Source organism: Serinus canaria, chromosome 2, assembly GCF_022539315.1.
Source record: "Serinus canaria isolate serCan28SL12 chromosome 2, serCan2020, whole genome shotgun sequence".
Lineage (NCBI taxonomy): Eukaryota > Metazoa > Chordata > Aves > Passeriformes > Fringillidae > Serinus > Serinus canaria.
The window spans coordinates 46,576,557-46,604,397 of NC_066315.1; the positions used below are offsets into that span (position 1 = coordinate 46,576,557).

The window sequence follows — 27,841 nt, forward strand, 5'->3', positions numbered from 1 at the left end:
TCACCTGCTCTTTTTGTCCTTACCCGTGCTCTGATGCAGGGCAGGGGCCTTGACCGCTTGAGCAAAGGACACTGATGCTCACCAAACAGGGCAGCAGAAGTGGACAAGCCTTTGCCTTAGACTTCCTGCATGCTGGGACTCAAGAAATGAGACTGGATTTTATGAAAGATGAGATCAAAATTGGATTTTATGAGAGGTGAGACGAAAGACAAAAAAGTCCAATTGAGGTCAAAGACTTTTAAGGACAGAAGCTGTAGAAGAAAATGTGTAAAGTTCTCCAGCAGAGCCTTTGTTTTTGTTTCCTTCTGTAGCTCTTACTTTCAGTTTGTCATCATTGCTTCTTACTTTCCTACACTTCTGGCATGGGTTATGCACCTATTACACAGATTTTTGTGTGATCGGGGTTTTTTTTGGTTTTATTTTGGTTTGGGTTTTTTGTTTCTTTGCTTCATTGTGTTTAGGTTTCTTTAATTTTTGTTTTGTTTTGTTTGGTTTGGTTTTTGTGTTTGTTTTTTTTTTAACTAACTACCCATTCATTATGTGTCAATGATTTTCAGTACAGGAAGCTCTGAAATTTAGCCTGAGTAATTTAAATTTCAACTATCTATCTATCTATCTATCTATCTATCTATCTATCTATCTATCTATCTATCTATCTAGATATTCATATGTGTGTATAAATTTATGTCAATTTACCAGATATTTCATTTTTACAAATGGTACAGTTAAAGGATCACAGGTGTCAAACTCCTAATAAAAGGGAAGGTTAGTTTTGATTAAAAAGTTAAGAATCATAGCTTTTCTACTCTTGATGGCTCAAAAAGAATATTTTTAACATTTTTTTTAACTTACATTTGTTCAGTAAAAAAAAAATCCATTTCATTTTTATCAGTGCTGGAGGGAATTCAGACATGTCTACTGGCATTTTTACCATGAAACAAATAGTGCAAGATTTAAATTTTTTTTTTCACTGAAACTGTCATGGATTTCTGCTTTATAGAGAGAAAGAGATTGGAGAGGGCCAGGCACCAGCAGGTATCCTGTGAGATGCTCTAATTTGTGTCGTTCCTTTCTCAAGGTGGTGAAAGACATTTCCAAACTTTCATACCCTGAGGCAGGGCCAGATTACTTGGATTTTTATCCAAGTTCCCTAAAACACCAGCTGCTAAGGTCTGCAAATAAACAAAAAAACCCAATTGTGTGTGTGCATGCTTCAGTTTTTTGATGACAATCAAGGTCTTTTGTGGAAAGAGAAGTAAAACTTTTCACAGAATGATCATGAAATTAAAAATGCAGCTAGGTCTATCGCTAGCCAGTAGACTTTGTAACCAATTTCACTGTTAAGCCGGTGAAATATGTAGCAAAAGGACAGATTCTTAGTGATGTTCAAGCAGTATTTCTTCAGCTGCTAAGAGCAGATTTTCAAAGTTTTCTAAAGGGGACTCCCATTATTCAATTTTTTTTTTTTTTTTTGACATTTTGAAAGCATGTTAAAATCCTTTCAGCTAGTCCTATGAATAAAAATATAAAATTATTCCTTTTTTTGAAGAAAAAGATATGAAATGAGAAGTCACCAAATACATTTCATTTCTGTAGAGAAAAAAATTCAAAAGCTCTGTATGCATATGAAATTATTTTGCTCATCACCTTCCCAAAGAAGACAGATTTTAATTAATCCTTTCTCTGAGAAAGATATTAAATCCTCATCTAATCCCCGAGCAGCAGTTCATATAAAGTCTGGAATCTTTTTTGCATGTTCGTAACCACAGAAAACATTATTTTCTCCTGAAGCGAATTGTGCTACAAAGGCTTTGAACGCTTTGAGCGTAGAGACATTTTCCTTTTCCTTCATTTAATCTCTCGCTGGCTTGATACATGTGGATGCATAACAATAATTTTTTTTCCCTTCCAATTTTCTTTCTGTTCCAAAGATAAAACCTTAGGAACTCTTCAACAATTTTGCCCTTTTTAAAAGTTCTGAAAACTTAGCTCTGAGCAGCAGGTGCAACGAATGTCTCCCACACTGATTTCTGGTTTGCTTCTAATGACTTCAGCAAATTGGGTATTGTATTTGCTACTTCATATATTCCGCCCACACCTCTGTTATGCACTTGAAACTTCTCGCACTCCTGCTTCCTAGATGATACTTATTATTTTGTCCTGTATTCCTTTAGTACAAGAACAATATTACCTGTTTCAGAGGTATGTTTGGACAGGCACTGGAAATTTCTCAGCTAACTAAAGGAGATGTTGTTTTATCTGTATAGACAGTAAATCATCTCTGCTTATGCATATACGCATATGTGAGAAGAATCCACAGCTTACCTCCCAAAAGCAGCAAGCCAGATCAGCTGCTCACATGCTTGGGCACAACCTGTGAGCTGGAAAGGGCTGAGCCCATTTATTTGCAAGAAGATCTGCTGCTGCTGGTTCTCAGCTTACTGCACATAAAGCAGGGTCCTCAGCTAGCTAGTGAGGGCTGCCTGTGTGCAATGCCATCGTGAGGGAAATCATGCCTACTCCAGAAACATCACCCTAGTTCACATTTCTCCCAGCATTTGTATCATTAAACTCACATTTACAATGGTGAGCAAAGAACCATTAGCATGAGATATCCACATCACTGTCACTTTATTCAAATGCAGATGATCTAAGAGACACAACAGTTTCAAAATACGGGATCATAAAAATGCTGGATTGAGTTTATTTGCCTAGTTAGAATTTGCTGCCTGTTTGGTTGCTGGGGATGTGAACACTTACAGCAACTGTATCCACAACGTTTAAGTGGTTGCTAAATTTTGTATTTTTCTTCAGACAGTCTTGTTTCTTTGAACTGTGCTTTCTGTGTTCAAGTCAGAGGCAGTCCCGTTTCACTCCTTCATTGGATTGGAACCGTAATTGAGTGGTTTTACTTGTGCAGAAATGGAAATGCTAGCAGTTAATTTCCACATCTTTAATGAAAATATATTTCACAGTGTGATCAGGAACATCAATGTACTGTTAAGGAATATCAGAAAATATATGAAGAAGTATGCCTGAAAAATATATTAGCAAAAGACTCTGTTACTTTGGAAATGAAGGTCTGTATCACACCGGACTAATCTACATCTACATTATAGTCTAAAAATAGCTGGTTCACAGAAGACTACTTTTTTTATCTACAAAATATATTTCACAGAAATTTTATACATATTTTTTGCTCCTGATGAATCTTTTTTTTTAATTATTTGCCAAACATTAATGAAATAAAAATTTTACAAAGAAATTTTTTTATGGCACTTGTTTTTCTGGCAAATGAAGTTTTCAAACACCCTGCTTATGCCAGTGTGCAGTGACAGATAAGCATGAACAAAGCCTGGGAGATTTGAGCCATGCTGAGACAGTTTCTTAGGTGGGTTTTTCTTCACTTCTTTCTGGTTCCTGTTCCTTTCCACTGCCCTGTAGTTCAGTGAATTCAAAATAAGTGCTGGAACAAAGCTGCTGGTGTTTGAATAGCTCATCCCTTTTGCTGCCTGAAAATATACATAATCTCTCTTCATGGAGATGACCTGGGATGCAATTGTATATTATGGCAAATATTATCTCCCCCCCCCCCCCGCCCCTCCCCCACATAGTATTTCTGACTTGGGTCATGTCATTTCATGTGTTTATTTTCTGTCTGCACACTGGTTTTGTATGAGAGAGCAGGTGGTAAAGTGTATATTCTTCTGGAGATGGTAAAAAACTGAGCCTCAGTACTTGAGGGTGTTACATTGTCCAAACTGTTCTTCAGGTGCAGTAATGATAGCAGTACAGTGCATTTATTTTACTCAACCTTAGTCTTTTTTAAAGGGAAATTGGGTGTGACTTGCTCCCCTTCCATACAATGACTTTTTAAATTTCTCTGTGTGTGTTTGTGTGTGTGTGTGTGTGTGTGTGTGTGTGTGTAAGGCAGTGAGAAAGAAGCCTGCTACTGAAGAACACTTTTAGTCTGCTCTGTGTAATTACTTCAGCCTTTTTATAAGTGGAATTAAGCCAAAGATCAGTAAGAATTCAACTGGCTGCTCCTGTATTTAATAAATAATAACCCTGCCATGAAATTGCAATTGGTAATAAAAGGTCCTGCAATTCATCTAATGGCTTTCTACCTCTGTTGTAAATCTGTAATTCCACTCTGCTGCTCATCGCTGCAAGACAGAGTGTATTCATTACTCCAGGTACAACTTCTTCTATAGAAAGGAAGAGCAGGGATGCCTGCATTTAAATTTTCTTCTTCCCACACTTGCTTTTCTTCCCAGTACTTCTCTATGGGCACACTTTTTGACCTACATTGTGGTTTGTGCTGGTCTTTTCCCAAGGTTTTAGTGCTGATGGATTAGACCAGTTCCTTTTGTTGTCCTCTTCTTCTCTGTAGCATCTGCAGCACTATTTGATCAGAGATTAAAGGCGGCAGCGTAGTCTGAAAACATGTTCTTATGTATTAATTGCAATCTTTTTGCTATGTTTGGAACTTCAATTTTAAACTTCACCTAGACTTGCAGTTTTTTAACACCTTCTGCTTGTGCTCGGCACAGTTTCAGTTACTGCTGATTTCACTGGCTCCAATCTGGCACTTTAGGACCAATGGTGTGGTCTGATGTGAATGAGGCCTTTTATTTAATTTGACAAACCTAGCTTCCCCAGCTAGCCATGTGTTCCAGGTACCACTTGAAGTTGCAGCACTCACTTCCAGGAGCTGGTAGGCGAGATCACCATCCTTCAGGTTGCCTGCCTATAGTTACAAGTTACAACTTAACTCTAAAAACAAGAAACCTTTTAACCCTTAGAACTGTCAGAGAAAAACCCAACTACTAGAAAAACAATCTGTAAACAGAAAAAAGTGGAAAAAAATTTATAAACAAATGAAGTCCTTGTATGAACTGTCACTTCAAGAGTCCCAGATTTCCATGAGATAGGTGAACAATTGTTCTGGTTACTGCTCCATACACAGCTCTGTGATGACTGTTGACACAGACACTGTGGTCCCAAGCAGGACATAGTGCAGGCTGGACATGTCTGGCAGGTATCCAATGTCCATTGAAATGCACGCATATCCCCGTCCCCAGGTAATAGGATCCCGAGGAGCCCCACCATGTAAGGGTGAAGAGGTCTCTCACCATTACCTTGGGCTAGCTGAACATCACAGGATGATTATAGTGATAAAAAGTGATTCAAAATAACTGGGTTCTGGGACTTTTCTAATACTGTTAAATGGTTCAAAGCATATACAGCTTTTGCTACTCTGCTCTGTGGGGTTTCACCACACATTCCCCTTTTTTGTCGATCTAAGATACATTTTAAAGTGCCACGTGCCCTCTCTAAAATGGCCTGTCCAGCTGCTAAATGGGGAATACCAGTTTGGTGTGACAAACCCCAGAGTTGTAGAAACTGTCTGGCTTTCTGTGTATGCAGGGCCATTGTCTGTTCTGATGATGTGAGGGATGCCCAAAGCCACAAAAGCTGATCTCCCATGTGCAATGGCATCCTGACCTTTTTCTCTTGTGTGTACTGTACCTTATATTGCTGATGAAAAGGTATCAATTGAGACATGTGCATATTTTAAGCGGCCAAATTCAGGGATGTGTGTGACATCAGTTTGCCAGATTTGCAAAGCACGCGGTCCACGAGGGTTTACCACCATCTGCAGTGGTGCAGTGTGACCTTGGCAGCCAGCACAGGTGCTAACAATATTACGAGCCTCTGTGTTTGACAGCTGAAATTGCTGCTCTAAGGCTCAAACACCTTGGTGAAAAAAAACATGTGATGCCTTTGCTTGTGCTAGTATATCTGGTTGTGGTGCTGTTCAAGCAGGGCTGGTGTTGCCCTCTGTGATAAAACCTGGTAAATTTGTGTGACTCCTGATGTGTAAGATATAATAAGGGCAAGTTCTGGCTTGGATAGTAAGGCATGGAGTTTTTACTAAGCTAAATAGTTGTGCATTATCATTTTCCTTTAGTAGTGCTTGGTCTAATCTTTGCGTGATGTCAGCCACATTTGCACAATCAATTACAACACTTAGCAGAGTGTGGGGAAAATGCTGGATAGCCATAGCTACAGCCTGTAGCTCTACTATTTGAGGTGATCCATTCTCATACCCCTCCAATGTTTGCCACTCACCTTCCTCTTTCCAAATGGCCTTTTCTGTTTTCCCAGAATCATCAGTAAACACTGTAACACCTTTTGAGGGTGTTCGACTGTTTAGAGGTTTCAGAGATAGTGCAGTTTCACCACTTAACTTTAGTAATATATGGCTTGGTAAGTGGTAAGTGATTTGTCCTGAAAAATTTTGCACGGCACTTTGCAAGGCTGTACAGCTGGCCAAACACCATTCAGACTGCTCTTGTGTCACAGGAATAATGATTTGTGAAGGATCTCTAGCATTCAGTTATAAACACCTGTGATGACATTTGATGATTAACTCAATTAGCTCAAAGATGGTGGGTCTTTTTTGGTTGGTGAGGTAAAAACGCCCACTCTAGAATGTGCAAAGGGTCAGGCCAGGGTGTAGTCTACTGTCCAATAATACCAATAGGATTAAGATTAACAATAAGAATGAGCACAGTGATAGACACCTCTGGGCATATCCAGTGGACTTGTCTGTTGGTGATAGCTTGCTCTACTGTTTCAAGAGCAGCTTTTGCCTCTGGGGTTAATTTCCTGGGGGAAGTTAATTTAGGATGACCTTTTAGAAGGTCAAATAAGGGTGCTAATTGTAAATTGGTTAATTCTAGATACGATCTGACCCAGTTGATAGTACCCAAATTTTTTGGGCATCATTTAGAGTTTGAATTTTGGTTGAAAATTTAATTGCTTGTGGCTGAGCAGTTTGGTTCATTATTTTGAGTCCCAAATATTTCCAGGGTGCTTGCTGCTGCACCTTCTCTGGCGCTACCTGCAACCCAAATGTTCTTAATGCTTGCATCAGGCTTGGCTGGATCTGTGAGGGTTCCTTTTTTGTTCAGGTTGCAATCAAAATGTCATCCATTAGTGATACCAGTAGGCCCCTGGAAACTGCTCTCTCACCGATGAGAGTGCTTGTGCAACACATCACTGACAGATTGTAGGGCTGTTTCTTGGGGAAGAACTTGCCATTGGTAGCTGTGTGCTGGTGCTGTGTTATTGATGGAAGGCAAACTTTGGGGTATCATCTGGGTGCAGAGAAATAGTGAGAAAACAATCCTGCAGGTCCACAATCAGCGCCTGTGCCCTCCATCACAGAGTTGATTTTTCTTAAGTCATGGAGCAAACTCCATTTACCAAGGGCTCATAGATGGCTCTATGTATCCTTGAGCTAGCTGTTCTTGTACTAATGATTTTAGGGCATCTAGTTTCTCTTTCTCAAGGGGCCACAGTGGTATCCACACAGGCTGAGTGTAAGCCCTTTCAGAGCTGGTGTGAGATACCTTACACACTTTAACACAGTTAAAAATCCATTTTGTTTAAAATGGCCTCTGTTAAAAATCCATTCCCATCCGCACTCCCCATGCAGAAAAAAACATCCCTCCCCCCCAGGTTCAGTGGTGCAGCAGTGATGTAAGGCCGGATTGTAGCTGTTTGGCCCTCAGGATTTTTCACCAACACAGGATTGCTGCTCAAGCAGCTCTGTGTGGTCCCTCCGAGGCCAGCAGAGGGATGGCAGATCCTGCAGGTGTAGTAGGCAATGATGAAGGCCAAATGTTGGCAGACTGATGTCTGCCCCGTGCCAATCATTCCACTGACCTTTATCTGCAAAGGGTTTGCCTCAGGCATTGTAACAGTTCAAACCATAATAGGTCTTGGATCACCCACTACCTGAATTGTAGTTTATAACATTAGTGGCTTCTGTCATCACGAATGGAGGCTGTGGCAAGTATATCTCAGACAGTCCTCTCCCAGGTTAATGAGTTTGGGGACGTTCTTTCACACATCCGAGTTTGCGGCTTTTGTACCACGTGAACAGAGCCCGCTTGTCATAATCCTTTGTTTTTTAAGAAAGAAAGTCCATATTTTCAGAATGGGGTCTTCTGGTGTAGAGGTCCATGCTCCCATGGTCCCGATGGTGATCCCAATCCACAAAGTGGGGTTTGAAACCACACGGCACACTCTGCTGCCTACGGCCGGGATTTCATTGCCATTTTCCACTGCCCACAGCGATGCCCACTGATTTTCTGCTGTCCCACTGCCTGTTTGCAGCAATTATTCTGCTGCCTGCAGCACTATTCCACTGCAGTTCCTGTCTCCCTGCAATACTGTGGTTGCTTGTTGTAAATGGCTGAGTCGGATCCTCACATGGGGCACCAGGTGTTACATGGAGTGGGTGGTTGGAGACAGAGAAAACACACCCCCCAGGATTCTCAAGTGACAGCAGCCTGTTTTGTTGTCCTCACCCTCCTTAAATAGGAGGATTTGAATCTCCCAGTCCAGAAAGCTCACTGGCTTGGCTTAAACACTACCCAGCTCCTGTGCCAGTGAGACGTCTGCAGCTTAGGGTGGAACAGGATTGGGTGAAGTCCCTGTATGTATTCAAATCCATCCTATCATAGCTCAACCCAGGGGCCAGTTTATGGAACCAGGCTGGATTTCTTATTTATAACTGAATTAATTGCTCAGCCACAGACCAGCTGTGATATATACCCAGAGCTAGGGATAACTGTGCAGGCAGGAGCATCCAGGTGAATGGGGAATGACATCCAGAAGGGCCTGAGTTTCTTTTACATGTTTGATTTCCTAAGCTCTTTTGTATGGGACGGGAGATCTCTTGGTCAGGGTCAGAATGGGAATGTGCAAAAGAGCAAGGTTCTTACTATCTTCCCTGAACTCCAAGCCTGAGTCAGCCACTGGATCATCCCCTGCAGAAGAAAAGAGAGGTTTATCAGATCCGGGCATCCTCTGAAATCTAACAGGGGAGTAATTCCTAGATCACTGCAGGCTTGAATGGGAATAATGGAAGTTACCTCTTGGTGCACTCACCAAAGGTAGCAGAAAGAAGGGTAAAGAGTGGGAGAAGAGGAGTATTTCTCTCCCAAAGCAGTTATGATGTGGTTATCCATAGTCTGTAGCTTAAGATGAATTAAGACCCTGTACAGAAGTGACCAGACTAAACTATTTTCAGCTGGAGGGAACCTACAATGATCGTCTTGTCCAACAGCCTGTTAAATTGGTTTTGGTTCAATTAAAAATGGAAAAGGAAAGAAAATTTATTCTAAGCAACAATGTGAAAACAGAATTGAAAAGGAATCCTATTAATGGATATTAAATGCATTATGTGTCAGAAGTAGCTAAGAAGTTGGCTTGTGGAAATCCTAAAGCCAGTTTTCCTCCAATGACCTTCCTGTACTGTGGAAAACAGAGCTTTGGACTGCTGAGGCTCGGGCTTGTGGCTCAGGAGATTTTACAACAAGCTGCTGATGCCAGCTGTAGACAAAATAGGATCTAGGACCTGTGTCTGCACAGCCTCTCGGCCCCCCTCTCAAGGTGCATTGGTGCTCATTGTAGTTAAATGGGACCTTAAGCAGAGGGAGGAGCGGGGCAGGACAAGCATATGGCTGGTGTTTTGTTCCCTGCAGTTGCCTCGTTAATGAGCATACGGTGTGCCGGGCAGTGCAGCCGGACAGGCTGGCTGCATTCCTGCCGGCTGTGCTGGGAGCTGGCCTGGGCTCACCTGAAGCCACCTTTCTCTTTTGGCAGCTTAGCTTGATTTCTGTGCTCTTTTGCCTTTCCAGCTGCAGTGCTTTGAGAAGGGCAGACAGTACCTTGGCAATTGGAAGTGGAAGATTTTGAAGGAAAAATCTTTCTGGTGGTGATGTGAGCTGTGAATTTATTCTACCTACGTACTGGCACCTGTACACATAACTACATGCCAGCACCTGATGGATGCCATACATTTTGGCCACCTGCTCAGCTCCTGAAAAGTTAGAACACTCCAAGTGACTATGTTGACTGTCTCAATATTTTATAGGAATACACATTCATCAGGCATCTGTTTCAGTTCATGGGGCTTGGCTCATTTTTTGTGGAAGCTACTTGCCATTCTAGTCACAGAACAAGAAGAAATTCTGCTCTGCAACACACTAAATGAATAGAGAATCAAGCCCTTGCAAAATATATGATTTTCTTGATGGCAATATTGAGGGGAACAGAGTTAAGGGATTTGAAATCTCAGGGTGTCTGACAGTTCCACTAACACAATATTCATATTTAATGACATTCATCTCCATGTTTTCTTTATCTGCTTGCTTCTTTTCAAAGATAATCCCTTAAGGATTCCTCATTCTTCTGCAAAAGTTTCTTAACAAGAAATGAGAAATGGCTGTATATCCCTTTTGCAAAATGAACCAATCTGGAATAAGACAACAAAGAGTAATAAAGATGGGGGAAAATCTCCTCTTAAAAAAAAATTGTTTAAATTATATAGCAAAGAGAAACAACCAACTTGCATTTTATTATTTATTATAAAAATGCTCAGTGATTTTTGCAACTCTAGTGTTTTACTATGGGTAAAATCTAAGCATTTGCAAAAGATCTAGTTCAAAACCGACATTAAGAGGAAAATTCAACTTTCTGTCAGTTTGGGGATATGATTCAAAGCTAGATAGTGACTTGACAGGTGAGACAGCTCAGCCTGGAGCCCAGCAGAGAACAGTTATCTCATTCTGTGAGATATTTTAATATTTCCAAATTAAGTTTATACAGATTCTGGATGAAAATCAAACTCAAATTTTTCCATCAAAGAGAAGGGCTTTTCAGCTGTAGTTGCTAGCCTCTAACTCCAGAACCAAGAAATTTTGGAATGCAATGAACACAGTGTGGTGTTAGTTGGCCCTGTGGCCCAAGGTGATCCATGTGGTGCAGATGGGACAGGGTCACAACCCTGGAGTCTCTGCAGAGTGTAGCTGAAATTCACACCTCACAAAGAGCATCCTGGGAATGGCTAAGTTTGGCAGTTTCAACATGCTTCTACCAGGTCCTGCTTTGGGATGCAGATCCTGAAACTAAATGCTTGGGAGGAGGTTAAAACCAGCTTCTGAAAGCTTACTTTGACTCCCAAATTTTTAAATCCTAGTTACAGCCACTTCATTCTGGAGGATGGATGTTAGGGGTTTCTGTCTAGAAAATCCAATAACTGTTTATTTAACCTATAAAATACAATTTCTGTTTCAAGTCTTGAAGATTTAGAAATTTGATGTCATCTCCACCTGGAGGGGCTCAAAAATGGTATAAATGTGAGTGCAAATGTGTGGTGGAATACTTGCATCCTAAGTAAGGCACACATGAAACCCTCTGTTTCACACACAGCAATGACCTACAAGAGTCCAGAAACATGGGCATCCCTTCCCAGCTTCATCCCAGGCACTGGGACCACATGGAGATGTTTTTGGTTCCAGATTTGAGGCAATCAATCCAGCCTGTTTGGGTATTGCTTACCTGGGGTGCCCAGGTCTGCATCCCTCTGGATGCATGGTGCCAAAGGAACCCAAAGCACGTGCTGAGCAGCTTGTTAAGTCAAAGGAGAATGAGTTTCTGACAGACAACAGGAACTGTGTCACTAGTGTGTCAGTTCTGCTCTCCCGTGCAGCAGGGATGAGGGCACACCGCTGTAAAGTGGTGCTGTGCTGCCAGAGCCAGCAGCTGAGTCCCTCTGAATTGCCCCAAATGTTTAGCTTTTGGGGAGGAGCTAAGCATTGGGTAGAGCAGGATAAATTTCCTCTTCCAAAGCTGGCATATAAAGATTTGGATAAGCATGTTTTTTTTACAGAAAAGCAATTAACTTGCTGCTCTTTTAGAAGTAAGAAATATCTCATTCTCTTTCTTCCTAAGTCTGATACCATCATTTGTTCTTTGCATTTAATATGATTATGCCTAACTACTCCAGGGTGCCAGAGCTCCAAAGAGTAGAAAACCAAATATTTTTTCAATTTTACTCTGAATGATGCCTAAACACAAAAAAAAGAAATCTACCATAAAGTCTCAGTAAAAAATAACATACACTTGAGCAGACCTTTTCTCTGCCCATTTCAGATGTACCTAATATTTTTAGAAATTTGACACATTAGAAAATTTACACTGTCTGACTTTTGGCAGGTTATCTGCATCATGCACAAAAATGCTGCCACACAGCAGTTTCTGCCAGGGAAGTCAAGATACAGAAAGAGATAGCATAGGAGGAACCAGATATTCCTGCATAGTCCCTCCTCCTACTGCTGCTGAGTTTTGGAGTGTAACATCCTCTGTGATGGCACCTCTGCCTGCCATGGAGCATCTGCAGTGTTGTGCACAAAATCAACCATCTCCACCTATTGCATTTCACAGCTGCTGTGCAGGGAAGACCAGAATTTTTGCATGAGGAATATCAGGCTTAAATAAGCAAAATCACTACTTTTTTACCTGATCTTTAAAAACTTTGATTCATTGATTCTTGTTTCTCCTTTTCTTTTTTTTACCTTTTCTTTCCAGAGTTGCCTACCTACATCTACCACATCACATCACATCAATCACATCAATCTCCCAGTTTTACTTTCTGCAGTTGCACAGGGTTTCCTCTTCTTTCCAGAGGGGAGTGCCATGCCACTCTGGGGAGATAAAAGATAGGCATTGCACATCTGCCCCCATGTTTCTGCACATGCAGTTTTGCTGCACACAGCAACCACCGAATACTCTCTTCACTTTTCAGTGGAACCACTTATGCTCTTAGGTTTTCTGCTCCTTTGCTTCAAGGCTTTATTTAAGAAAACAAAATGTGTGTAGCTTCTGAAACTGAGATAAAGGCAATGGCAAATGAAGAGGCCTCTAAAGCAAGTCCTCTCTATTCTTCTTTCAAATAATCCTTTATTATTGCTTATGGATTTTTAAAATATCTTTCCAACTTACAAAGCATGCTGTGGTGCAGTACTACAATACAGTAACTTTTTTTTAAGAAGTCACTCTAAAGATTGAGAAGGAATAAGAATATTTTATTGTACATTAGATAAAAAACTGTCTTACAATAATAATTGGACAGCATTTTACATTAAGGCAGAGAGAAGACTGGATTTCTCTCCTTGTAAAACTGTCTCAATCTCTTAAAACATTGAAAGCTCTCAGAGACTTTCAAGGTCCCAACTCAGGAAAAAACAAAGTGAGTTACTGGAATCAATCAGCTATTCCTTCAGCACAGAGGAGTTTCTAGGATTTGATCTTGCCTTTTGTAAGTTTCTGAGATTCAATCATAAAATATTTTATTTTGCCATTCATTTCAGAATTTGCTTAATATCACCATGGAGAGTGGGGTGGGGAAAAAAGTTTGAAAACCAAATTTCAAAGAGTTGTTAATGACTTGTAGTGGTTTAAAACCAAAGTATTTTATTCTGGAGAATTAGCTTAATTCTAGATGTGATACCACAGACAGCCCTCGGCTTCAAAGTCTGTGACTAAACAGCATTTTGACAAAACCAGCCCTCAACAAAACACGGCAGTGACAGTAACTGAGAAATACTCATGGGCAGAAAAGCTAATAGTGATGGAAAATCTGAATTAGCCCTCTGTAGACTAGAGAGTACTGGAGCAAGGCATGGTATAACCTTTTGCAGCACCATAAGCACCACTTAGAGAAAGAAGCTGGCAAAGCCACAAGACAAGTCACTCTAGGTTAGCCCTGAGAGCTGGCATGTGGGGTAGATTCTGAGAAGCCTCTTAGTGCCTGTAATATGCTTGAGCTTAACAGCTCTGTAGGAAGGAAAGTGCAAAAAACCCACCAAACCCAAAAGTTCAGTGTAATAAATTTTAACTAGCAAAGAGAATTCTGTAAATATAAGAAAGAAATTTTAGAAGAAGGAAGAAGAGGGCTAAAAAAATGGTAAAATATTTTCAAGAATCTTAGATGCTATCTAAATACTTCTCAGCAGAGTTTCAAAGTCAATCTGTACAATCAGTCAGAAAAAAAAAGCAAAAATATTTCCCCTCTCTTTTATATAATATATATATGAGCATTTCCCCAGTGGCTTTCATCAAAAAATGCCGTGCTTCTATAATATTTCCTTTTATCTTTTTTCTTTATAATGTTTATTTTTTATCTGTTTCATGTTTCCAACCCATGAATCATTTGTCACTGTTAAATATTGATCACTGGTGCATATTAGTCACAGTTTATCGCCTTGTGACTGGTACTGATTATCTGTATTGGCTTAGACTGATTCCCTCCTCTAAATGACTCTGCTGAATGACTCTGATGACTCCAGCATCTTCTGGAGAGTCTGATTATTGCTCAGACACTCAGAGGTTTCTGCAGTCTCTAGAACAGCCTGGTCCAAAGCCCTGGATCCAGGCATGTCCTAACTTGAGAGGGATTAGAGTAAAATTTGGAGCTGAATTTCCCTAAATTTCCCCTATTATTACAGGGTCTGGGAGCTGGAGGGCCCTTTAGTAACCCCCTCTCTTGCTGCTCATGTAGGCAGGGATAGGCACAGTCCCAAGAAGATGAAGGATATGGATGATATGGGCATGTTGTGGAGATTCCTGCTCCAGCACCTGGGGAAAGGGTGTGCTGTGCTAGCAAGAGAGAGGAGTTCAAAGACTCCTGAGCTCACCCATGGCCATCTGTACCTACATAAACATGGGGCTGGGCTTTGCCATGAGCAGGTAAGGAGAGATTGACTTGGTGGGGTGTGAGTGTGAAACGCATCAAGTTCTGCTTAGGATTGCACTGTCACTGAGGCAGAGCATCCTCACAAAGCTGAACAAGTGCTGTATTTACAAGTGACTTTGAGCTCTGGCCAGGGAAGGTGAGTGCACTCTCATCTGTCACCTTGGTGTACAGCTAGCCTGATGCCACTGGAGATGAGCAAAAACATCTGAATAAACAGAGGGTGTATGGGATCAGTGCCCAGAAAATCTGTGAATAGAGAGATAATTGATTACCTCATTCTGAAGAGTCTTGAGCCTCTAAGTATTTAGGAGCTGTGCCTTTCCAGACAGGTTTTCTGTATGGTGAAGAAAGCTCTGCCATCCCGGATGTGCAGCACACTCCAGCTCTTTGCAGAGGTGAGGGAGAGGTCTGTTTATGAAGTCAGGTAGATATTGACAGGTCCCTTAAGACTACAAACTTAATAGGGCTTTGTTAATATGGGAGAGCATGTTGGTGTTTGTTTATGGATATACCATAAGACTGAAGGTAATCAACATCATACTGAGCTCAGCTAAGGTAAGTAAGCAATGCTGCTGAGTGGAATACCCAGGCTCTTGGGCTTGGTGCAGGAAGGAGCTCCATGCTTTTACAGGTGTTCCTGACCCCAAAGCTAACAGCTTGGGGTGCAAGGTAATCCTGAGTCGACAAAGCACATGGCTGGGTCCATGTGTACTGACTTTGTTACTGGCTGTTGCTGTTGGGAAGAACATGTGGATGGCTGTTGTCAGAGTTGTACCAAAAGAAAGCTCAAAGGAATGCCAGCTTGGCTTTGTTTTTTCTTTTTTTTTTTTTTTCTGTCACTCAGCTGCACTGAAGCCCGACACCTCTGGTAGCCAGTGAGAAGCTGGTTTTGTGCTGTGCTTTTACAGGAGAAGCCTGGCTGCATTAACTCTTACTAAAACCAGCACCTAGACAACTTCAGCAAAATCCAGTGATGGAGGTCAACTCCACAGAAGCCAGCAGCAGCTCCCAGGGAGGCACCGGCTGTCTGGATCTTACCCTTGTCACTTTCACTGAAACGGTGACTTACACAGAAGTGGTGGCAGAAGAGGAATGGGGATCCTTTTACTATTCCTTTAAGGTATTACTTTAAGGGGTGCATTACTTTTCTCAAATGCTTGCAGCTTTGGAGCATTTTCAGCATGTGGGGAGGCAACTAAGATTCTTTAACTTTTTTCCCCAGATATTGGTAGGGTTTTTTTTCCTTGCAAAGACAGCTGACAGCATGTGTGAGGCATTTACTGAAAAGCAAAATACTTGTAGGAATTGGACTTCAGATTTACATGCTTAGCTAACTCTATCCCCTTCCAAGAGAGGACAGTACTGATTTTCTGTAGAGGTATTGTAATTATACATGCATCTTTAGTCAAAAGCTTGCATTATTTTAACACATTTTTAATGTAATTTCTTTGATGCATCATCTTGACATAAGGGATTTCTTTTCAATTTTCCAGCTGTAACAAACATTGTACACAAGTGAGACAGGGTTTTTGTTGTTTGGGGTTATTTTAATCATGAGGGACAGGTTCTAATTTGTTTGGTTTTTTGTTTGTTTGTTTGTTTGTTGGTGAGTTGAGTGGGGGTTGCAGTGTCTATTAAATTCTGTTGTGAAGAATAAATCAGATGAGTCATTCAGTAGTGAATGCTGTTGAATTGAATGGGAAGTATATTCAGTCATCTCCAAAACATCACCCTAGCAATATGTAAATGTAGGAAAAAGATTGGAGAAGTTCTGAAGCTCATATTTCCTTCAGATTTCTATGCCTGTTCCTACTACTTAATTTTGTTCTGAATGCCATGTGTCTCTTTATTTTTATGGTATGTTGTACAAGTTCAAGTCATTAAAAAGTCTAGTTAGGACTGCCCTTCTGGACCTCAGCACCAAAGAGATCAAGTTCAGCTGGAAAGATCCAGGCATTTATATTACTTGACAACTTGTGAGGTAAAAGGGGATATATTCAGCATCAATTTTTTTATCTGTGAGAATGGTAGTGCTCTGACACAATCCTAGTGGAATTGGTGGAATTACAGCAGGTTCCCAGCCCTGATTAAGAAAGAGATGATCCATAGTGCCAGTCTTAATTAGTGAGGGTCTCTTTTAATATGCTGCTTCTAATTGCTAAGGTAAAACTTCCTACCTAGGATTTCAACGGTGAAAATTATTTTTTATTCCTTTTTTCCCCCCTCTCCATGTTAGACTCCTAAAATGCTCTTGAAAAAAATCACAAGGGATGAGAAAAATATTTTAACAACTTTCTCTTTATCTCCTGTCTTCTTTTCTCAGTTAGGGCTGTAAATCTGAACAATGTCATGGGAGCAGTATTTTATAATGGTAAAAGTGACAATTAATTCCATGATTAAAAAGTCCCCAGGCAGAAAAATGCTCGTTAATAGGAGAGATTGAGTAAATTACAATAATTAGGGAACCAAGGATAGTCATGCATGCTCATCCATAGCTAAAGGAAACCATTCTGTAGCTGAGGGCTTCTCATTAGACTTGCTCTTGAGTGTCTGCCGGATGCCTGGCTCTGGCACATGCAGCATGAACTTTGCAAGGAGACTCACTGATTTCACATCAATTACTAGCTGTTGATAGGCATGGAAATATTTTGACTCTAGAGACAAGTGACAGCTGGTGCAGCTGTAGGAAAGGAAGGAGAAAGCACCTGCTCTGATGATTACAGTGCAGGGAAGACAGGGCTTCCTGCCAGCAATTTCAGCACTCTGTAAAACCCACATGTGGAAGGTGCTGCTGATACCTGTTGACTGCTGGCTGTCCTCCCCCAGCTCTGCCCTTGTTGTGGCTGCATCCTTGCCCACTCCAGCAAGCCAAGCATCATCGTCTTCCTCTTTACAATGCTGTAGTTAAGCATCTAAAACAATTTAGGTTTCAGTTTGGAACAGGCTGAATGAATTTGAAAAACAGAGTTCAGTGTTCAAAATGCGGCTTACAAATAGGATTTGGATTTTCAAACACACTGTAGCCTGTGGCTGGCTGTGAAGGCAGGGTGGGTGAGCGGTCACTACACAGGTTGAGGCCAGAGCCTGTGTGCAGACATAGCACACAAGCTATTTCTGCTTGGAAAAGGCAGGTGTAACCTACCTTAGCAAAGCAGTCATAGGAAAACATGATCTAAACTGATAAAAGGAGACTAGGGAGTGACACCCCGTAACTGTGTTGATGACTTTTTAATGATTTTACCTAATGACAGCTGCCAGGGTATCTCACATGCTGCTCAAATTACATGAGCATGTGCTGGTGTCTTCTTTTCCTCCTGAGCTGCAAAAAGATGGCCAGTACCCCCCCCAGGTAGTGTCTGTGTTATACTGTGGTGGCAACATGACAAAAGTAAAATAATGTGCATTAGAGTATTTCAGTGCCAGAACGGCTGAGCTGTGAATGCTTCTCTTCCAGAAAAATTTGCACTTCTGTCTGTTCCTCTGCTTAACAACTAAACCTTGTTGTTAAGCCTAAACAGAAACCTGAACAGTTTCAGATTAGAGAATCTTTTGCCAGTTCAGGTTTTGTTGTCTTTTGGGGGGGAAGGTTGAAGGGAATTTTATTGGTTTATTTTATCTCAAAAATTGAATATTTCCTCCACTTAGAGGAATTTAGATTTTCTTCTGGTAGTCATTATTACAGAAGGGCCAGCTGCTTATCAAAGCTTTGCTAATGAAGTCTAATTTGGGGCCATGTGGGCTAACTAAACTGACTCTTGGCATACAGAATGGCAGCTTTTGGGACAGGACTGGGTGTATCCAGGACAATGCATCACTCAGCATTCAAGATGAGCTGGTGCTTTTCATGGCAAAGGCACTGCCTCATTCCCACTGCCATCTAGGTCTCGCTGCTGTGTTATGACAAATTGTCCCTGAAAACCCAGATCATCTTTCTTCTTGGGTGCCTTCCTGTGGGGTATCCAGGTAGGTTACTGACTTAAACTACAAGGAATTCTGCTGGCTGTTTCAGCACCTAATTCAGAACAGATATGCAAATTGGTATTAATTACAGCTCCAAGCTCCCAAGCCAAAGGAGAGTTCATTACAATCCTTTACAATCTTCTTCATATGTGTTCAATCCATGTGTAAAAGGGCTCTAAATATCAATAGCACCTGCCAAATAGAGTAGTCCAGAAAGAGCAGAAATCATCTAAATACCTGTAACTTTAGGACCTTCTTAACTCTGCAAACCTGACCGAGTACAAGCCAGAAACCTGCCTGGAGAAAAGGTGGAATCTCAGAATAGGTTTGGCCCGATTTTGCACAAGGTTTGGGAGGCTTTGTCAAGGTTGGAGGAAGCATCTCCTCCTGCCAGATACTAAACAGCCCAGAAGTTTTCACAATGGTAGGATCATGTGCTTGTCCTCAGAAAGATTGGGTAGGGATCATCTCTGTTTTAAGAGCTCTGCTGAGAAAGAAGATGCCCTGCTTTTACGCAGGAAAGTAAAGGTTAGAGTGCTCAAAAAGAGAAAAAAGCAGCAACTGTGTGTTTTCTCAGCGGGACTGTGTTCCCACCATCATATCCTACCTCCCAGCAGAGATGGGAATCCATCAAGTAGTACTTTTTTTTCCTGCTGTGTAGAGTCTCCACCTGTACAGCCGGACACAAAGGTTTTGTTGTTTACATCCAAGGTTGCTGGGAACCCCAGTGTCCCCCCCTTGCCAAGTGGGAGCCCCAATCACTGGTCCAAATGTTGACACACTCCTGCCTCTCCTCCATGACCCCTGGTCCCTGTGCCATGCAGCAATAGCCCAGCAGTGACACTGAGTTGTTACAGCGTTCAGGAGGAACTGTGTGCCTATCAAAACCATCACAAATTATTTTAAATGTATGAATTTGACTGTACTCCCCCAACATTGCAGCATTCCCTGTACCTGCATGTTTTAGCCCATGTAGCTCAGATATTAAACAGGACAGGACAACCTAGCACAAGCAAGCACTACTCTAAGAACATGGGCTGCTTATTCCTGGAGCTAATGCTCTTTACAAGGCTTGGGGTTTTTAGCATCACCAGCAAAGAGCTGAGGAGACCGACATGCTGAGAGGTTTTGTGGGACTGCCCAGTTACATGGATTTGGCTCCAGGTGTTCTCAGAAACTGCTGAAGTCACAGTCTAATGTCCCTATCCCTTCATCCAAATGTAGGAGTCGCTTTATCTCTTAAAAGTATTTGCTTATGCTATTGCTCACTCTGATTTTCAAGCAAATATCACAGAGCATCCCATCATTGAATACATAATAGGAAAATAATAATGGGTGCTGTCAAATTTCTGGAGTAATCTCTGCAAATGCAATCACACATTTTAGAAAATAGACATATCAAATAATTCAGAGGTAACTTTGCAATCTTTCAGTGGGGGAAAGGAGGAGGATTAAGTTTACAAATAAGGTGTCAGAGACTCCTGAACACAGCCTCTGCAATATGCTGTAATGACTATTGCTATTCCTGAGATGAGAATGATCTCCTTGGGAGACTGCTGCTGCAGTGCTGTTGGCCAGGCTGGCCTCATCCAGTGGCTTAAACACAGCACAGAAGGGCCTGGCAGTATGACAGCCCAACAGGGAGCAACTCTGAGCCAGCTGATTTGGGCTGTTCTACACTAGCAAACCTCATACTATTGTCCCTGTGCTCCACACAGGCACATGTGTGTTTGCACCTGTCTGCATCTCCTACATAAATGTGCCTAGAAAATATAATTTTTTTTACATTTTTTTGAGATATTTAAATTTTACCGATTAGGCAGACGTAATAATTTTAAGTGATTAAGAAAAACAACACTTTGGAGTTTTAATTAGGGATGTCAAAAATCATAAGATTATGAATAGACCTTTGAGTAGTCTAATATTATCTTTCTACATTGAAAATATTCTACAAAAAAAGACATGTACACCATTAAGAATTAATGTTTCCTGATGACATTTAAATCAGGAATATCTGTCTAATTCTGTGGAATTTTCCTAGAGTGCAATGGGTAAAACATCCAGCAATAACTGAGCAGTACTGCCCCATTTATTATCTGTCTTGTACCAAATCACAACAGAATGGCAAATAAGAACTATTTGGTGATAGAACTGATTTGAATTAATCACATTTGTTACTGACTGTCACCACCACACCTATAGAGAATTTTGGGACAGAGTGGAGGCTTGTTCAGCTGCTGAGGTTGGAAAGATCATTGCAATGATCATGCATAAGATTGTGTGCACTGAAGGGACCCTGCTCATCCATGGTGATGAAGTCAGAGCTAAGAAATAGGGTTTAAAACCTAAAACCTAGGTTTAAAAAAAACAGAGGTTCACAAAAAACCCCAAACAATTACTAGATTTCAAAAAGATGAGAAAGTTATCTTGATAACAAAATTGCCCCTTTCCATGAGGAACTGTCCAGATTTAGTGAACAGTGAATTTAGTAAATATCTCAGCTTGTCTGTTTCCCTAAGTCAAAAAGGAAGAAAATATTGTACATCTTTCCCCTGTGTAACACATAAATATAACATATGAGTGGAACACCATATCGACACAAACTCATACAAAACTGCATCTCAAGTTCAACAAAACAGAAAAAATCAACTTGTGTTCCTTCCAGCTGTGTGCTTTTTCCAGCGATAAGGACTCCTTGGGAAGTGACTGTAGCCAGCATATTTGATGTACTGGTGAAGGTTTCATGCAGCAGTGCATCCCAGCTTTGCCAGAATGTTCCATAACCTTGGGCTGGGAGGATAACCCAACTAATCAGTTAGAAGGCAGCCTCTGCACAGGGGATAGGAGGCCTATCAAGCACAACCAGTAGCATTTAAATGAGAAAGCAGCAGTCCCAGAGTCAAACCTGAGGCTGAACTGGTGTTTATGCACTTTGAATCAGGCTCCATTCCAGGCCACACTAATTAAAAAAAACCCAGAAAACTCCCAGAGGGCTTGTTGCCTGCTGAAATGTGTTTCTCTCAAATTCAATCATAATGGAAGCACTTTCAATGACAAAATACAAAACTTAGCTTTGAACTTTCTTTTCTCCCAGTCTTTCTTACCTTCACATGAGTTTTCTCTGGGTTTTTAAGTGTCAATCAAAATGTTTTCCCAAAATTTTCAGGAATATCTTGTGTGAAATCTGAGTAGAAACATCTTCTCAGTTTTGCCTTGCTGGATGGAGAATCTTCTTTCGAAACATATTTGTATTACAGGGGTGGACAACACAACTTCTTGCTGCTTGTGACAGCTATGGCTGAAGATTCCAGTGACCTTCCAGTTTTATGTTTCTTTCTTATTAAGACAAAGCCTATCAGCAAACAAATCAAGATGTTTTCAGCCTTTTTTCCCAGCTTTTTTTTCTTCAGCATTAGGAGATGACATGAATTAGTCATCTGAATCTTCACGTTCAGATCATTAGCATTTGCTGTGTGAAGCTTAGTTCTAGCCCAAGTATCCTGTTTGTTGTGTCTCTTCTTGTAAGATATTTGGTGCCCCCTACTTTTTTTCCTTCTTGACAGTTAGAAATGTTGTCTACAATTAAAGTATACACAATGTACCTACAGCTTTTCTTTAAGGAGATTGCTTTTATGTTGTGGGTTTTTTCAAACCCAACTTGTGTAGAAAGTTTCAGCACGGGAAAAAATATGGATGTTTCCTTGGAATTTTAACCAAGCTTATTATTTTTTTTGTGTGTATTAAAGAACCTTGATCTTGTAGGTGGTGAGCAAAACCATAGTCATGACGCCTTCAGTGGCATCACACGTCATTTCTGGAAGCCCAAAGTTTAAGCTGATAACACCTGGCAGAAATTCTTCATCTCAGGACTTCAAGTAAATATATGGAAAAGGACTCTCAAAGTCCTTCTTAAGATAATTATGTTTTTGCCATTTCCATGCCAGTAGCCTTTACAGCCATACTCATTAGTTGCAGAGCAAATTTTAATTTATGTAAAGATTCCCAGAAAGATCTGAGCTGTTGTTTCTTTGATACAATAAATAATATACAACCTGTGCAAAGCACTAATCTGATTATGTCTAAGTATCTTCTAGTTTTAAGAATATTTGTTTAGGAAATAGGTATATGCATACTTGTGTGTGTGCATAATAATTGAATTAGAGAAGGACTTCTGGAGGTAGCCTGAACGAACCACTTGAAAGCAAATCCAAATTATGCCAGATTTTTCAAGGCAGTGTCTATTTAAATTCTGATTATCTCTAGGGATGGAAATCTCACAACCTTTCTGGGTTCCCATCCTGGTGCTTGCCAACGCTCATGAAGAAACTTTCCTCATAGTGTCATACCAAGATGTCTCATGTTGCAACCCTTGTTTGTGGACTCTTGCCCTTTCATGGTGCACATCTGAGAAGAATCTGGCTCCATCTTCTCTGCACCCTCCTGCCAAATAATTGTAGGCAGCACTTCAACCTCAGAAGGCTCCTCTAGGATTTCTGCTGTGTAGGAATCTGTCAGTATGGAAAAGAGGTGTTTTATTATTTTTGCTTTGTTTGCTTATTTAAAAATCCAGTGAATTGTATCAGAGGTTTAGCCAGTACCTTTAAAACTCCCTAATTAGGTTAATGGATGTATTTCTTTTATTCCCTTCAGTGTTGCAGTCCAAAGTGCAATTTGCCTTAGAGATAAGCTGATTAAAAATCCCTGACAGAAATCAGTCAAACTGCATGGCACCTGTTTGCCTCTAGAAAATTAATTCTGCTGAGTTTTGGTGGGTTTTGGGGTTGGTTTTTTTGTTTGTTTGTTTGTTTGTTTGTTTGTTTTTTGTGGGTTTTTTGGGGGGGTTTTTATCATTGTTTGGTTTTTTTGGTTTTGGTTTTTTTTTTAAGGGCCTTAAGTTTCCATCCTAAATGGGAGATGTTAAAATAGCAAAAACGTCCTGAACATTTTCAGTTTTCAATGTTCAAGATTTCAGATCTTCTACAGTAGGATAAAAAAAATTGCTAATCTAGACTGCTCCATTTTTCTACATGGTCTGCAATTAATGTGATTATTTTAGAGAATGAGAAAAGATTTTTCTCTTTTTTTCTCTCCTTCAAGAAAGTGCAATGCAATCTACTAGTGGTGAACTTGACCAAAAGCATGACAGTTACCCAATTTAACAAGGGGATTTATATATTCTTCTTATGTGTTAAGAGCACTCTTGCAAAATTGCTTGGCTTGCTTCATGATTACAGCTCTCTTACAATCTCAATTGCTGCTACACTAACCCCATAGTTTTTAAAATATACCAAAGGCAAGATCATTTGTGTATTCCCAGAGTTTATCAACTGTCAAGAAAAAGCTGTTCAGAGACTTAAGCTGCTACTGGCTTGTGATATGAGGGATCATGCTTCTTCACCCAGGAGACCAAGAAGATGGTGCAGAAAGACACCAGGTCAGAAGGACCAAGAAGTTACCACAGGCCTGCTATCCTCATATTAAGAGGCCAGTCAGCCACTCAAGTCGTGGAGTTTCTCTCCTTCTCTTATTCTCTTTGCTAATTTCTCACCTGAAACCTATTTTTTTTCCAGGTTGTTTCCCCAACAGCTTCAGCAGCTAGAGCTAAATTGTTTTAGATTGGGCCCCCGTTCAGGCATAAATAATCGTTGTCCATTGCTAGTTGAACTTCCCTTTCTATTAGGCAACTTCTGTAATATCAGACAAAGGCTTTTGCACCTCAAGACATGAGGAACAGCACCTCCACTGGAATGGGCTGTCAGGGATATCCCCATTCCACGGTCACAGCTGGTGCTCCCCAGCAAGAGGGATACAAATCCTGAGGGAAGACTGAGCAAGGAGGTTGGTTGGGGAACACTGGAAGGAGGGATGGCATTGCGGTACCAAAATGCCACCCAACATCTCCAAAAGTATTTAACTATGGTCTTGATTAAAGAGGTTTGCAGGGGTTATCTCTGCCTCAAATATAAAACAGAATATACCTCTTGTTAGACTTATTCCAGCCTCTGGATTCAGAAATTTTATCAGAGAAAGAAAATGACAAGCCTTTTTTTAGCCAAAGAAAAGTGCACTCAATCTTCAGACAGGTTTTCTGGCTTACATTTCACCCATGAAGAGGCATTTTCTTTATTGACTAAACCTGGTTTTAATCTTGGAGCAACATAGCAAAACCCAAAAATGCTCTCTGGATGTTGAGCACTTCCGTGCTCCAAACACAGCAGCCTGGTGGAACAGCAGCATGTGCAATGGTTCGAATCAAACCAAGGAAGTCCTCTTGACTTTCATTTGTTGGTGACCTTAATAATGTCAACAGCATCTCTAGCTTTTCTAACCTGAAATAACTGCTGTATGACACTAGTCTCTCACAACACTCTCATCTAGTGTAATTATCAATGCCCATTTCAAAAGAAGCCCTTGTCTTGGGGAGGTTTGGGAGATATTATTATCTTCCTTTTTATCAGAATGCTTCTGATGTCTGCACAACATATTATTGAGGTATGTTTTGTAAGTTAACTTGTTCAGGACTGTTATTAAGAAATGATTTTTGTTTGATGAACAAGACATGAAACTAAACACTTCTATGTCTAAACAATCTGAAGATGATGAATAAAACTAAGGAAAATTCATCTGAAGTGACATTCAAAGATCCATCAGCTATCTCTCTAATCTAATAACTATTTTTAAGGGCTTCACAGATGTCTTCAATGGCTCAATCAGTCTCTATCTATGATATATTTTAAAGCCTTCTTTTTATTTTTAAATTTTCATCCTGAATTCTGTACTGCAGTTTTGATTTTTTTGTCCAGTCCACAGTAGATCTAAAAAAGAGATTAGTCTTTTACCTTTTTACATAGTCTTTTTGTGTCCTCAAGGCTATGTTCATCTTTTCCTGCAGTTGGCTTTTCCTGGATTTAGCAGCTTGATTCATTCAGTCGTTTTGCCTGACTACATCCTTTATGTCAACTCATTTGTGTTTCTCTCTTGAAGTACCCAGGACTGGGTATGGCCCAGTGGAAAGATCAGAGCAGAGGCACATGAGCCTGGTGTTGATTCCAAAGTGGTGGTGGCTGTTGCTTGCATGGTAGGGTAATGCCATGATATTCTGGGCACTTTGCATGTGTGTTGTGTGTGAGGATTGATGTTTGGAAGGCTGGTCCGACCAAGTGTGATTGCACTCACTACACTGCAGTCCTGCACTTCTCTTTGTTGGACAGCATGTTGCTTTTTTCCCAGAACACGTTTCCAATTCATGAAGATAATTTTGAATTCCAGTCCTAGCCTCTGCAAAGGCCTTTATCACAGTGGGCATCCCATTAATAACCATGGAAGTTTTCAATCTGCAAGTTAACAGAGACTGAGAGAGGCTGCAGTGATTTAAGTTGCCTATTGTTATGGCTCCTTAATCCTCAGGAATGAGATCTTTTCTCTTTTTGTCAGAATGGCAGCTCGCACAAATAGATTAATAGAAATTTTGGCTTTTTTTCTTTGCCTACGCCTCTTCCAGACTTGCCTCTATTTTCAGTGTTTGCATTTTTAAGTTATCTTTGCAGTCTGGTTCAATGTCTGGAGTCTAACATTGTTTAATTGTTAGGCATTGCTTTTAAATTGGCAGAAGGGATGGGATTTAATCCGACCATTTGTACTGTGCTCTTATCCTTCTAACACAGACTCTGATGCTCCATAGCTTTTTCTTCTGTGGGAATCATAAGAAGGTTTGAGTGTCAGATCCTTCTTCTGTTCCTATCTATATCAGTATAATACAGGAATATATTTCCTTTTAAGAAAATGCTCTTCTGATTTTATACCAAGGAAAATGGGAACAAGTCTAGTCCCTTAGTTTTCTTCATGTGAGAAATATGTTTTCTGAAATGGAAAAGCCAAAACAAACCCTGAGGAGAAATCATTGATTTCAAGGACAAAAGTGATGTGAAATCTTATCTTTTATGATTTTATTGTCTTCCAAAAAGACATTTCCTTCCAATTCCTGTACTAAGAAAAGCATCCCCGTAAAGATAGTTTCCACCATATCCCTGCCACACATTTTTAAGGAAATTTGTCTCCAAGAAATTCCAGAGATTTGCAGGTACCCCAAAAAGATGGATTTTTTTTTTTTTTTTTAATCTAAAAGCTAAGTATCTAGCCCACACAGGTTATCTCATCTAGGTCACTCTATATTCAGTGGAGACAACCCATCCCAAGGTAGGTGAGATGAGTGGTGACTCATCTCTGAGACACTGCTATTACCTAGACAATACTAAGACAATTTAGAATATTTGTGCCTCTTTAGAACTTTAAAGTTAGGTGAGATGACATGAATTGTAGATTATGTTGGTGAAAATCATCATGCTGGGAAAAGTGAAATCCTCTCTATGCAGCCTTCATTGTTTGCTTAAACTAATCTCTGGGCTCAGGCACAGGGTGCAACATCAAATTGCTCCTCATCAAGTCTTGCTTTCCTTACATGACCCTGTGATCCACAAGGTAGTGTGGTTCCCTACCTGGAGCAATGCTGAGGCTGGTTCCCAGGAGAGGCTGCTCAGTGGGGGCAGCCCGCTGGGAGGGACAAGGAGGGACAATGGCTGCTGGCCAGGAGTGGGGCTAGTGCTGAGAAGGGACTAAGGCTAATTATAAAGCAGGAACTCCAAGTCGCTGCTCCATTCCTTTCATTTCACCTTCCCCCCACCCATGCTCACAGTGAGCTATTTTCTTTGCAAGCAGAAGGAGCTCTGGTTTCTGCTCACCATAGTGGCTTACAAATGCTTTTAATGAGTGCTCTCCCTGGCTTCTGCTCTACTATCAGCCTAGTCATGTAGCTGGGGTCTTACTGACAGCATCCTTCCCCCAGCCTGCTGAGGCCACATCTGTAGGGCCAGCATGGGGCACCCCTCCTCAGCTGCAGCCCTTACCTGCCTTCTCTATCTTCCCCTAACTCCCATGTTGTGGGTTTGCTGTCTTGAATGGAAAGATCCCAAACGACTGCATTGGCAAAACCTGAAACATTTGCTAGGATGTAAAGATTGGTTGTGCACTCACCAAACAAACAAACGTGGACACACATACAGTGTTGATCCTGTAGCCAGAGCATCCTGATCCTTTGAGAGCACCAAAAGCTTTCTTACCTTGTTTTCTTTGTACACACACCACTAGGGGACGTTTTGTCATCACGTTTCAGTCTCTACACAAGTATACTTTTCTTTAGTGGGTCATGCTTCCTTTTCAGTCTTGGTGCACATCTAGATCATGGAGTGGATGTCTGAATTTCATTAG

At 40.8% G+C, this 27,841-nt stretch overlaps 1 protein-coding gene across 1 annotated transcript in view; it reads left to right on the forward strand.

The window, feature by feature from the left end:
* The first annotated feature begins 15,590 nt into the window (after positions 1–15,590).
* The window catches only part of NPSR1 (neuropeptide S receptor 1), a 57,874-nt gene continuing 45,623 nt past the window's right edge, over positions 15,591–27,841 (forward strand). The window contains exon 1 of the mRNA XM_030233440.2: positions 15,591–15,737. Within this exon, the coding sequence (XP_030089300.1) occupies positions 15,591–15,737 (147 nt within the window). The remainder of the gene's footprint in view (positions 15,738–27,841) is intronic.